Source organism: Schistocerca cancellata, chromosome 1 (assembly GCF_023864275.1).
Source record: "Schistocerca cancellata isolate TAMUIC-IGC-003103 chromosome 1, iqSchCanc2.1, whole genome shotgun sequence".
Taxonomy (NCBI): Eukaryota; Metazoa; Arthropoda; class Insecta; order Orthoptera; family Acrididae; genus Schistocerca; species Schistocerca cancellata.
The window spans coordinates 156,171,458-156,184,613 of record NC_064626.1 but is presented as its reverse complement, the minus strand read 5'-3'; the positions used below and the strand labels follow the sequence as shown (position 1 = coordinate 156,184,613).

The window sequence follows — 13,156 nt, the reverse complement described above, 5'->3', positions numbered from 1 at the left end:
GTTCCTTGGTCCCAAAGTACTTGCTTCCTAATTGCCATACTGTCTACAATTAGACATGAATCGCTGAACTGCTCCCTTACAATTGGGTTCAAATAAATGTACTTAAAAACATCTTTTAAGAAGCCAGGTTCACAGTCTACACTTGCCACCCATTTGGAAATTAACGATTTAAGGGGCAGAGGCATTAATTTTTGCAGGTATTCATATGCTTCTGGTGAATAAAAGTACACAGTCATCGCAAACATTTTCACATTTGTTGTGTATCTATTACCCTTTGACGAGAGAGAGTTGTTCACTAAATTGCACACTAATTCCATATGTGTTCCTTTCTGGTGATTGAGGAAGTTATGTAACTTCTCAGGAAGATGCCCCTTCTCCTTCAATGAACTTATGATGTCATCCTTGGAAAACACTTTCTTCTCTCTTCTTCGAAGTTTTTCACGGGCGCGCTTCAGTTTACGTTTTAATTCGTGCACAATGTCTGAGAAAAAATTGCAAGTTTCGGTCGCCTTGTCTTCCATTTCTACTTTCGACTGTATACCACAATCAATTACTTAAGAACCAACTGCACTCTGAAATAAACAAATAATTTCGTTATATATGATTGAAATAACTCAAGGCTGGATGAAAAAATATTATAAGAAAACTTTGGGGATGTGAAAACATCCTTATACTAACGTTTTCGACACAATTCGCAGCTTCTGCATTGGATAAATGGGACATGCTTTCCACAGAAGAATTCTCATTGACAACATTCTTCACGCAATCAGTAGCTTCTGCAGTGGGCAAATCGAGCACGGATTCCAGGACAGAACGCTAAAAACAAAAATATGGACCTGTATTACAACGCTGCTTAGACCTATGTAGCCCATTTGTGTCCGTACGAAATAAATTCACAAAAGTTAAAAAGCACACACATAGCAAGGAAATTCATTAGCTACCTCAAATGGAGAAGCATCGTTGTCACTCAAAATCCTAATAACATGTCGTCGTGGCTGTTTATTTGGTGGCATCAAATGTGCCGGAAAGTCAAAAACTGATGGCACTGCTTCGGGTCTGAAACGTTTCTTCCATGTTCCAGGGCTCACTACGTAATCATCTTGCCGGAAAAGGTTTCCGCAAAGAAAACTGCAAGACGTAGGATTAAAATCTTTCCACTTCACGGAAGTAATCCACTTCTTTAGCGGTTCTGGGTGCTTCAGAGGAAACCTGTTCAAAAACATCGAATTAGCAAACGCACTAAGTCTGTATTGTTATCGTATTGTATCGGTAGTCCTATTACCTGTGAAATGGTAAGTCACTTTCCTTACTCCATCGCTTCGTACAATTGAAAGCGGAACAAGACATCACCATTTCGATAATCCTTAATTCCTTATACACCGTACAGACCGAGAGAAGCTTCTTGGCAAATTCGAATATGGCGGGCAATACAGATGACAGTAATCAGCTGGTAGAGCCATCTATCGGTAGGTCCGGTAGTTGAGCATCCCTCATGCGCTAGCTTTAGACGCCTGTGCAACCTTCGACCATAGATAATGGTCGAAGGTGGCAACGCGATCTTAACTGAGGCACTTCAGCGATTGGCCATCCTGTAAATTTGAAAGGTTTCTCTGATCAGTATCTCTGGTGCACAAGTGGTCATTAGTAGGATACTGTCAAATTTGAAAGTTGAAGTTCAGTAGTTTGAAGTAACTTCGAGATGAACTACTTACTGAGTTGTTTAAGTCACTTTCTGTGAAATGGGTAATTCAGTCAGTGCATCAATTCAAGTGGTGTACACATTAATGTATTAATCATTGTGACATACGAAGTCACAAGTAAGACGACACACCTCCTTTTTCCACAATGAAGATAAACGAGAAGAATTTGGCCGCATTTGCTTCCTCTGCAACACCAGTGGATAGGGAAGGCTGGCTTGTGAAAAGGGGTGAAGTAAACAAAGGTTACCAAAAACGCTGGTTCGTTCTTAAAGGAAATTTATTGTTCTACTTCGAAAAACGCGGTGATAAAGAACCAGTTGGCGTGATTATTTTGGAGGGCTGTACCATAGGTATGCTCTTCCTGTTTACACACTAAGAAAAAATAAAAAGGTTGTATTTTGGCCTCCCTCTCCCCCTCCCGCCCACACACACCACTCACATTATTACCCAGTGTAAAATAATTAGGTATCTCACGCTCAATGTTTCCAAAAGAACTTCATTTCCAGTAAAATAGCTAAAGTACAGTACATTGTGTGTAGTCAAACTAGTACAACAAAAAGAGAGATCTTGCAGTTTCAAGTTTACATTCTGCTTAATCACAGAGTTCTACAAGCTGATAAAAAAAGTTATTCAATCTCACCATTGTTTATAGTCCTGATTGGAATGAAAATGAATTTTTATTTTCCACGAAAGGCTAAATTAGTAAGTTGTACTTACAGGTACTATGTTATGAATAATCTGTAACAAAGCATGTACGTATTGAAAAAATAATCATATATAATTATGAATTACAGTTAAATGTTTGTGTGCACTGATTCCCTTATGAAAATTTTTAAAAAAAAAGTCAAGTGAGAAGGGCATCTGGTACCTCAGTTTTTTGGATAATTGCACCATGAAAATAGCCTACTCTGCCAAATCAGACATTGCAGTTGTAACCTCAGCCACATTTATTTATGTATATTATGTTTAAAATTAAAATGTGTGCTTGGATTTGAGTTAGGATCACAGTATACTGTTACATATTAGAATCAGACTTATTGTATACTCTGAAGGAACAAAATAAATGTTTGACAGTGGCGTTTAGCAATATCCCATTTGTCTCAATACTGATACATTATGAGTTGGGCGTTTGGTGAAGCTGCTATGTCAATTGCAGGTTATGGAAGTTAGAAAAATGATTTTCCTTTATGAAATCTTGGGCAGAACTCATTTATCTGGGTAGTGTGTTACATTATATGCTCTCCATCTCATGATATCTCTACTGATTTTGTAGCTCCATCTGCTGCAAGAATAAGACAAGCAGTTTTCTTCGTATGTATTGGTATTGGTTCTGCCAAGATTTCTTCTACTTAATGGAGAAATATATCCATGATAGAGGCAGGAGACCATTCAGATTTGGCCTGGCTTGGAAATATGGAGAAGTACATGTAATAAAGAATCGTGTAATCATATTTTTTTCGAAGTGTCCAAGATGTGCCAAGATTTCCTCCGTAATTTGAGAATATTGATTTTTCCTCTACATTACAAAGCATGTATATTGGCTGGAAACCGGCCAACTTTATTATATAATAATTTTCATGAAAATAAATACTGAGACTGTATAGTTTTGTTACATGATACAATACAAGAAAAGAGATAATCTGCTGTTTGCCTTATTTATTGTAGTGTCTTCGGGGGGGGGGGGGGGGGGGGGAATTTTTATCAGTGGATCACTGGAAGAGATCCTATAATTAGTTGCCTAGATAATGCACTTAAACAATGTAGTTTTCATGTAAAACAGATAAATTCTTTCTTAGTGTACCTGACTCTCGCATTATTTTCAGAGTTGGCCGAAGATGAAGATCAGTTTGGTTTCAAAATTGTGTTCCATGGTCCTGGAAACCGTAGTTATGTTCTTGGCGCAGAGTCTCAAGAGAGCATGGAGCAGTGGATGAAAGCACTGGCTTGTGCAAGCTATGATTACATGAAACTCATGGTTGCAGAATTACAAAGGCAACTGGATGAAATGGAAGGTAATAACTTACATGTACCACATGTAAACCTTATATTGGAGTGTGGTTGGTAGTAACTTACACATACCACATGTAATTCTTATGTAGGTGTGAGATTTGGAGCTGCATCTTCTCCTCCATTTCATGTTTTTGGCTTTAAGCTCAATCCATCTCATCAAGATCTCACCACTCATTTTTATTTCTTTCTTTGCCTCAACATCCAGGTTATTGATATGCTACAACAAATAGTTGTATTTGTTATATAGCATTTGCTCTATTACGTGTTTGACTTCAAGCAATGACCTTTAAAATAATATCAGTTTTGTCATCTTGATTTTTGTATTCCTTCTTGTTACATTTATGAGGGGTCTTCAGTAAGTAATGCAGCACAATTTTTTTCCTGAAAGCAGGTTGGTTTTATTCAGGATTCCAGTACACCACATTATTCACCATTGCTTAGGCTACAAAAACCTATTTTTCTATATAATCTCCATTCAATATGACGGTCTTACGCCACCTTGCTGGAAGGGTCTGTATGCCCATATGGTACCATTCTACTGGTTGACTTCAGAGCTAATGTCTTGCTGCATCAATAACTTCCCCATCATCCATGTACTACTTCCCACAGAGTGCATCTTTCATTGGGCCAAACAGATGGAATTCTGAAGGTGCAAGATCCGTGCTGTGGGGTGGATGAGAAACAAACAGTCTAGACAAGTTTTGTGAACTCCTCTTAGGTGTGCAGACTTGTGTGAGGCCTTGCATTGTCATTTAGAAGGAGAAGTTTGTTTGCATTTTTATGTGACAAACAAGATGAAGCTTTTTCTTCTATTACTTGATGGTAGCACAATACACTTTAGAGTTCATTGTTGCACCGGGAGAGAAAACATCAAAAGGAATTCTTTCAGGGTCCCAGAAGACCGTAGCCATGACTTTACTGGCTGAGGGTGCAGCTGTGGATTTTTTCTTCATAGATGAACATGGATTGTCATTTTGTTTCTGGTTCAAACTGATGAGCCTATTTCATTGCCTCTGACATAATTTGACAAAAAATTGTCATTATCAGCCTCATAACATGCAAGCCATTTTTCACAGGTCTTTCATTACTCCTTATCTTCTATTTGATAGCGTAGAAACCAGCAGGCACACACCTTTAATTATCCCAACTGATGGGCAAATGTATCATCACTATCAACAGAGACGCCCAGTTATGCAGTGAGGTGTGTGGTTGTGACTTGTCGAACACTTTGAATGAGAGTGTCTGCATGTTCCAATATTGCAGGAGTCACAGCTGTGTGCAGTCAGCTGCTACGCAATAAGATCAGACTGGGTCGTGCAACCTTATTGCTGTGATGACAGACATCCCCCCAGGGACTCTCAACTGTTTTGTGAGTATGTGCTTGGCACACATGTGACCCTGCCTTAGAGTACTCCTTCATTTTCTGTGCTACATGTCTATCCTCCTCCTATTCTCTCTCTCCTCCCTTTGGGACCAGGTCTTGTGTACAATCGGGAAACCAAAATGTGTGAAGTATGAGAAGACTTAGGTACATTTCATTTTTGTCTCTCTCTCTCTCTCTCTCCATTCTTGTTCAGACTTCTCCTGTCCTTGCTCCGTTTTGGCATTTCGTCTTTCGTCTTTGCTGTGCACGCCTGAAGGCTTGCTCACACATTTGATGTGTAAAGGGCAACTGGATACTGCGTAAGACCCGGCATCCAGGTCGACAGCTAGAGTTCGTGTGTACCCTCTGGTAAAGGCGAGGCCCAGGGAGTGGTGACTGCCTGATATGTTATCTTCCCAATTGCCAACTGGTCCCTCTGTCTGGAGTTTGGGAGGTGTGGCATGAGGTGTAAACAATCAAATAAGGGAGGCCACAGAAGGAAGGAGCACTGTATCAGAGCTGCTGGCAATCATTAGCGGGATTCACTTGCAGTGAGTGCTCAACTCCATCAATGCGACATTTGTCTAATAAATGTAAATGGAATGAGACCAAAGACAAAACAAATCTTCCAGTTGCACCCCACTATCTTGTGGTGTCATTCACAGGAGGAGGTCAAAACTTCTCTGCAGAGTACCCGTTAGTCATTCAGAAAGGTGTGGATACAATTGCATATGCACTAAAAGTCCTGCCCTCGCTTACGCAATGGAACTTGCTTGTAGAGTCAGGCAGTGCGCCTTTCGAGACCAAAAAGTGCTTATTGTTTTGCACCTCCACAGATACCGCATTCATGTAGAGACTCATTGAACACTGAATCCTTCACGTGGTGTCATAAACTTGGCTGCTTGATGGTATGACTGAGGGAGATATACAACATTATCTTTCTGATCAATGCGTACCCGCAGTACATCGGGTTATGAAGAGGGCTGATGCAGATTAGTGCCCATCCGCACCTTTTTGTTAATATTTGATCGAATGGAGCTCTCGTCAAAAAACATGGCAGGCTATGAAGTCGTCAACTTCAGACCCTACATGCCAAACACATTACGTTGCTACCAATGTCAGTGTTATAACCATACTCAGAAGTCCTGTGAAAATGCTGCTGAAAGTTTAACATGTAGCAAGTATGATTGTTATAGCAGCTGTAAGCCTGACCTATGTGATCTGACCCCATGAATATTGCATTGGAGAAGAACCATATTAGAAGATATAAGATATCTATCTTCTACGGGGCAATTGGTTCAGTGGCTACCGAGTGCCAGATTTTGGATGGGTTACAAGGTTCTGAGGCTGGAGGTTCCTATTCCATTATTTCTTCAGAGGTACCATTAACCTTCATGGGTCAGTCATCTGACTCCTGGGTGGAGAAGCAGCTGGTGATCTGCACTGGTGAAATGGAGGTTGGCTGGGCAGAGGTGTCACTGTTGTAGAGACTCTCTTTGTTAGAGAAGGGGAAGAACATTTGTCTTTTCTTAGAACATTTGCATTTGTCAGATGTGGACCAAGATGTTTTCTGACTTTAGGTGCACCAAAATCATCACAGGAGTATTCCTTTCTAAATTTCCATTCTTCTGGTTGCATCACAAGTGAACTCACCATTGTGGGCGAAGGTTTTGTGGTATGTTGAGCAACTGTAGTGTGCGGAGATGAGGACATCACTTTAGCACTAGGTGATTTCACAACCGCAGCACTGAACTGGAGGTCGTAGGTCTGCGTGGCCATATCTTTTGTGGGTCGTGACATGGCAACAACAGTACTGTAACTGCCAGATAATGTGTACAAGGCTTTTGGATAGCTAATATTTTGCAAGCAACATTTCTTTTCTTTCACCCAGAGCTCCTCAACAGCTCACTAATCGAGGTATGCAGGGCATTTGTAAGATGAGGCGGCATGGTTGCCAGTGCAGTTGATGCAGTGTGGAGGAGGAGGTGGGAAATTTCCTCATGAACATCCTTGCTACAAGTTAAACTTTCAGCAGCATTTTCACAGGACTTCTGAGTATGGTTATAACACTGACATTGGTAGCAACGCAATATGTTTGGCATGTAGGGTCTGAAGTTGAAGAAAGAAAATCACACCTTCAAGATGGCTTTGACGTCTTACAGTTTACTCCTGTAACTCCAACTCACAGGGAAGTCATGACACTCATTCGGGATGACGTCCATAACTAAACCATTTCATTGAACACACAGCTATAACCCCCCAGGGGGTCCACAACTCTTTTGTGGATACGTGCGTAGCGAGCACGGGACCCCGAGCTAATGTGGCCTTCCTTCCTTTCCGGGCTGCATACCTTCCCTTTCCGCATCCTTCCCCATCCCTATCTTCGCCCCTCCTCCCCTCACCTCTGGCTCTTTCCTTCCCTTTCTCCCCATCTGGGAGTATGGTTTGTGCCTACGTCCGGAGACGGACGCTCGTAAATGTACTGCATTCTTCGCCTTCCTTGCTTTTATGTCTTCTTCCTTCCTTTGTCCTTCCTTTTTCCTTACCTCTTCTCTTTCCCTTTTCTCCGCTGCGGCGTTTGAGACCTCTCTTCTTTCCTTTCCCTTGATCTTTCTTCCTCCCTGTGCGTGTCTGAAGGCCGACCCACGCCTTTTGTGCGTAGCCGGTGACGGGGTAACGCGTAATTCCCCGCCCCGGGTAGACAGGTAGGACATGTACGTACCCCCTGGTAACGGCCAGGCCCAGGGAGGGGTGATTACCCGAGCTGATACCTTCCGAAAGTGCCGATTGGTCCCTCCGTCCGTTTGTCGGGAGGTGTGACCTGAGGTGTGAACAATCACCTAAGGCGGGAGTGCCCTCAGAGAGGGCCCCCACAAGGGAGGAGCGCGCCATCGGAGACGCCGGTAATCATGGGGGATTCTTCCGCAATGGTTTCCTCACCTTCCACTATGTCTGCTCACAAACGTAAGTATACTGAGTCTCAGCCACAGACGATTCTTCCATCGTTGCCACAGTTCCTTGTTGTTTCTCGGTCTGATGAAGGTCACGACTTCTCCACAGTCAACCCTTTCATTATTCAGAAAGGTGTCGACGCAATTGCAGGTCCTGTAAAGTCTTGTTCCAGATTACGGAATGGCACCCTGTTGTTAGAAACACACAGTGCCCTCCAGGCACAAAAATTGCTGCGTACTTCTCTGCTCCACACCTTCCCTGTACGGGTGGAACCGCACCGTACCTTAAATTCCTCGCGTGGAGTCGTTTATACACGCTCCCTCGATGGATTGTCTGACGAAGAAATTCAGCACTATCTGTCTGACCAGGGCGTCACGGCAGTTCATAGTTTTATGAAACGGGATGACACGAACATCATTCCAACCCGCACTGTCTTCTTGACATTTGATAAAGTTCAACTCCCATCGAAAATCAAAGCAGGCTATGAGATAATTTCCGTTCGCCCTTACGTCCCAAACCCTACGCGTTGCTATCGATGTCAGCGGTTCAATCACACCAGCCAGTCCTGTTCCAATCCGGCCAAATGTGTTACGTGTGGCAAGGAGGCCCATGAGGGTGCTTGACAACCTCCATCCCCTCGCTGCATCAACTGTATGGGTGACCACCCTGCTTCCTCTCGAGATTGCCCCGTTTTTAAGGACGAAAAGCTCATCCAGGAAATAAGAGTGAAGGAAAAGGTGTCGACCTTTGCTGCTCGAAAATTATTCGCCAGTCGCAAGCCCACCGTGCCTCAGACAGGAAAATACAGCACTGTCCTTGCTTCTCCTCGGCCAACAAAGGAGGCGGCCACGCAGACTTGCGACCTCACCTTTAGTGCCACGGTCGTCAGATCGGCCAGCGCAAAGATCGCTCGTTCAACCTCACCACTTTCGCCTGCCCACTCTATGGCTCACCCTTCGTCGGGTTCTGCTAAATCTCGAGCCCAAAAGTCGGACGCCAAGTCTTCGAAAAAAGAGCATACTCGTGAAGAGTTTTTACGTACCGCAACTTCCCAACCATTGGTTCCTCCTTCATCTAAACATCATTCTTACAAGAAGGCTACGAAGAAACCCAGTTCCTCTCCTTCTCCGCCACGGCGTGTCCCGTCTACAGCACCACCTGGCGGAAATCGCCCTCGGCCGTCTTCTGTGTCGCCGAGGTGCACTGCTGGTGGCCAGTCAACCGGCCGATCGCTGGTGGCAGGAGCTGCTCCTGACCAACCTATGGATCAGGATCTTCTGCCTTCAGCTGACTGCCATTCCATGCTGTCGGTCGCTAGCTCCGAGCAGTCTTTGACTTGACAGCAACTTTGGTCACATTCCTCCATTTTCTGTTCACCCCATGTCCATTATCCACTGGAATATCTGCGGCATTCGAGCCAATAGGGATGAATTGTCGATCCTCTTACGATCCTACTCGCCGGTCATCTTCTGTCTTCAGGAAACAAAGCTGCGTCCCCATGACCGCTTTGTTTTCCCTCATTTTCAGTCCGTCCGATATGATCTCCCCTCTGTTGAAGGCACTCCAGCCCATGTAGGACTCATGATTCTTCTCCATGATACTCTCCATTATCACCCAATCCCCTTAAACAGTTCCTTCCAAGCTGTCGCCGTCCGTCTTTCCCTTTCCGGATACACGTTCTCTCTTTGTACTGTATACATTCCATCGTCCACCCCAATGGCACGAGCAGATCTCCTTCATCTTCTTGGTCAGCTTCCATCCCCCTATTTGCTGGTTGGGGACTTCAATGCCCACCACCCGCTTTGGGGATCTCCACATCCTTGTCCACGTGGCTCCATATTGCTAGACGTCTTCCACCAAGCGGATCTAGTTTGCCTCAACACTGGGGTCCCCACATTTTTGTCTGCCTCCACGACAACTTTATCTCATTTGGACCTTGCGGTCGGTACTGTTCCGCTAGCTCGGCGCTTCGAATGGTTCGCCCTTGATGATACACACTCGAGTGACCACTTTCCATGTGTCCTCAGACTGCAGCCTCAACTGCCATATATGCGCCCGCGACGCTGGAAGTTTGCCCAAGCCGATTGGACACTTTTTTCGTCTCTCGCGACATTCGATGACCGTCGCTTTCCCAGCGTCGACGATGAGGTCACACACATTACCGACGTTATCCTTACAGCTGCGGAACGTTCAATACCACGCACCTCCGAATTGCCCCGGCGCCCCCCAGTTCCTTGGTGGAACGAGGCACGCCGTGACGCAATACGTGAGCGGCGACGTGCTCTTCGCATTTTCCGTCACCATCCTACTTTGGCCAACTGTCTCCGCTATAAGCAGCTCCGTGCGCGATGCCGTTGCGTCATCCGCGATAGCAAGAAGGCAAGCTGGAAATTCTTTATTAGCTCATTTAACACCTTCACTCCCTCCTCGGAAGTTTGGAGTCGGCTTCGACGGTTCTCAGGCGCGCCTAGTTTCTCCCCGGTCTCTGGGCTCACTGACGCGCATGATACCTTAGTGGACCCCGTCGCAATTTCTAACTCGTTGGGTCAGCACTTTGCTGAGATTTCGAGCTCTTCAAATTACCCGCCAGTGTTTCTCCCGAAGAAACGTGCAGCGGAAGTGCGACCTCTTGCTTTCTCCTCTCAAAATCACGAAAGCTACAATACTGTTTTCTCCATGCGGGAACTCCAACATGCCCTCTCATCTTCTCGCTCCTCCGCCCCAGGACCGGATGGTATCCATGTCCAAATGTTGCTGCATTTATCAACCCCTAGTCTGCGTTACCTCCTTCGCCTTTATAATCGAATTTGGACCGACAGTACCTTTCCCAAACGGTGGCGGGAAGCTATTGTCGTTCCCGTTCCGAAACCTGGAAAGGACAAACGTCTCCCCTCTAGCTATCGCCCCATTTCTCTCACGAGTAGTGTCTGTAAGGTTTTGGAGCGTATGGTTAATTACCGTTTAGCTTGGTGGCTGGAATCCCGCAGTCTTTTAACACCAGCCCAATGCGGATTTCGGAAGCATCGTTCTGCAGTTGACCATCTTGTTGCTCTCTCCACTTATATCATGAACAATTTTCTCCGGAAACGCCAAACGGTAGCAATATTTTTTGATCTGGAGAGAGCATACAATACCTGTTGGAGGACAGGCATCCTCCGCACACTGTTCTCTTGGGGCTTTCGAGGCCGGCTGCCCCTTTTTCTTCGCGAATTTATGGCAGAGCGCACTTTTAGGGTGCGGGTGAACACTACTCTCTCCCGTACTTTCTCCCAAGAAAACGGGGTACCCCAGGGATCCGTGCTGAGTGTTGTACTGTTTGCCATCGCCATAAATCCAATTATGGATTGTCTCCTTCCTGATGTCTCGGGCTCCCTCTTTGTGGACGATTTTGCGATCTACTACAGCTCTCAACGGACCAGCCTTCTTGAACGACGTCTTCAAGGATGTCTCGATCGCCTCCACTCGTGAAGCATCGAAACCGGCTTCCGTTTCTCACCCAGTAAGACCGTTTGTGTCAATTTTTGGCGACGTAAGGAGTTTCTTCCGCCCTCCTTACATCTAGGTCCTGTCAACCTTCCGTTTTCAGACGTCGCTAAATTCTTGGGTCTTATGTTTGACAAAAAACTGTGCTGGTCCTCCCACGTTTCCTATCTTTCGGCTCGCTGTCTGCGATCGCTTAACACCCTCCGTGTCCTGAATGGTACCTCCTGGGGAGCGGACCGAGTGGTCCTTCTCCGCCTCTATCGCGCCTTAGTGCGCTCAAAATTGGATTACGGAAGCATAGTCTACTCCTCTGCTCGGCCGTCTATTCTTCGGCGTCTCGACTCTATCCACCACTGTGGATTACGTTTAGTGTCTGGAGCTTTTTACACTAGCCCTGTGGAAAGCCTTTATGCTGAGACTGCTGAACCTCCGCTGTCCAATCGGCGAGCAGTCCTCCTGAGTCGTTATGCTAGCCATCTGTCTTCCATGCCTGCTAATCCAGCCCATGATCTTTTTTTCGACGCCTCCTTTGATGTAGGGTATGCAGGCCGCTCCTCCTCCCTACTACCCCCGGGAGTCCGCTTCCGTCAATTGCTCCATTCTCTTTCCTGCCGCTTTCCGAAAACCTTCTTGACAACTTGGGGTACAGCACCGCCTTGGCTCCGTCCCCAGATCTGCCTCCTCCGTGACCTTTGTCAATTTCCCAAGGATGGTACCCCTACACTTGTTTATCGTCGGGCATTTGCTGCTCTATGTGCACAAATGACGGACGCCACATTTATTTACATCGACGGCTCGAAAACATCGTTAGGTGTAGGGAGTGCCTATATTGTTGGCGACACCCCAAATCGCTTTCGACTTCCCGACCAGTGTTCGGTTTATACTGCGGAGCTTTACGCTGTTCTCCAGGCTGTCCACTACATCCGCCGCCATCAGCGGATACAGTACGTTATCTGCTCCTATTCTCTCAGCTCTCTCCTCAGTCTCCAAGCTCTTTACCCTGTGCACCCTCTGGTCCACCGGATTCAGGACTGTCTGCGCTTGCTCCACCTGGGGGGCGTCTCGGTGGCGTTCCTCTGGCTCCCGGGACACGCTGGTATCTGTGGGAATGAGGCGGCCGATATGGCGGCCAAGGCTGCAGTCTCTCTTCCTCGGCCAGCTATTCAGTCGCTTCCCTTCACCGATCTACGGAGCGGTTTATGTCGCCAAGTTGCTCATTTATGGCATGCGCATTGGTCAACACTTCCCCGTAATAAATTGCGGGAAGTGAAAGGCCTTCCTTGCGCTTGGACCTCTTCCTCCCGAACGCGTCGTTGGGAGGAGGTAATTTTAGCTACACTCCGGATAGGGCACTGTCTTTTTAGCCATAGACATCTTTTAAGCGGTGATCCTCCTCCACTCTGTCCCCACTGCTCTCAGCCGTGGACGGTCAGACACCTTTTAATTGAATGCCCCTATTTTAATCCGTTACGCTCCCGTCTACAGCTATCGCCTGATCTATCGTCGATTTTAGCAGATGACACGCGCTCAGCCGACCTCGTTCTCCAGTTTATTAGTGACAGTGAAATGACGTCAGTCATTTGACGTTTTTTTTTGGGGGACAACCACCCCCTGTCTGTAGTGGATTTTTAAGCATTCTTTCTACTTT

The 13,156-nt window shown here is 45.8% G+C and overlaps 1 protein-coding gene across 1 annotated transcript in view; it reads left to right on the top strand.

The window, feature by feature from the left end:
* Nucleotides 1-1,571: 1,571 nt before the first annotated feature.
* The window catches only part of LOC126167485 (sesquipedalian-1-like), a 36,464-nt gene continuing 24,879 nt past the window's right edge, over nucleotides 1,572-13,156 (top strand). The window contains exons 1-2 of the mRNA XM_049920480.1: nucleotides 1,572-2,050; nucleotides 3,524-3,712. Coding sequence (XP_049776437.1) covers nucleotides 1,846-2,050; nucleotides 3,524-3,712 — 394 coding nt within the window. The 5' untranslated portion in view covers nucleotides 1,572-1,845. The remainder of the gene's footprint in view (nucleotides 2,051-3,523; nucleotides 3,713-13,156) is intronic.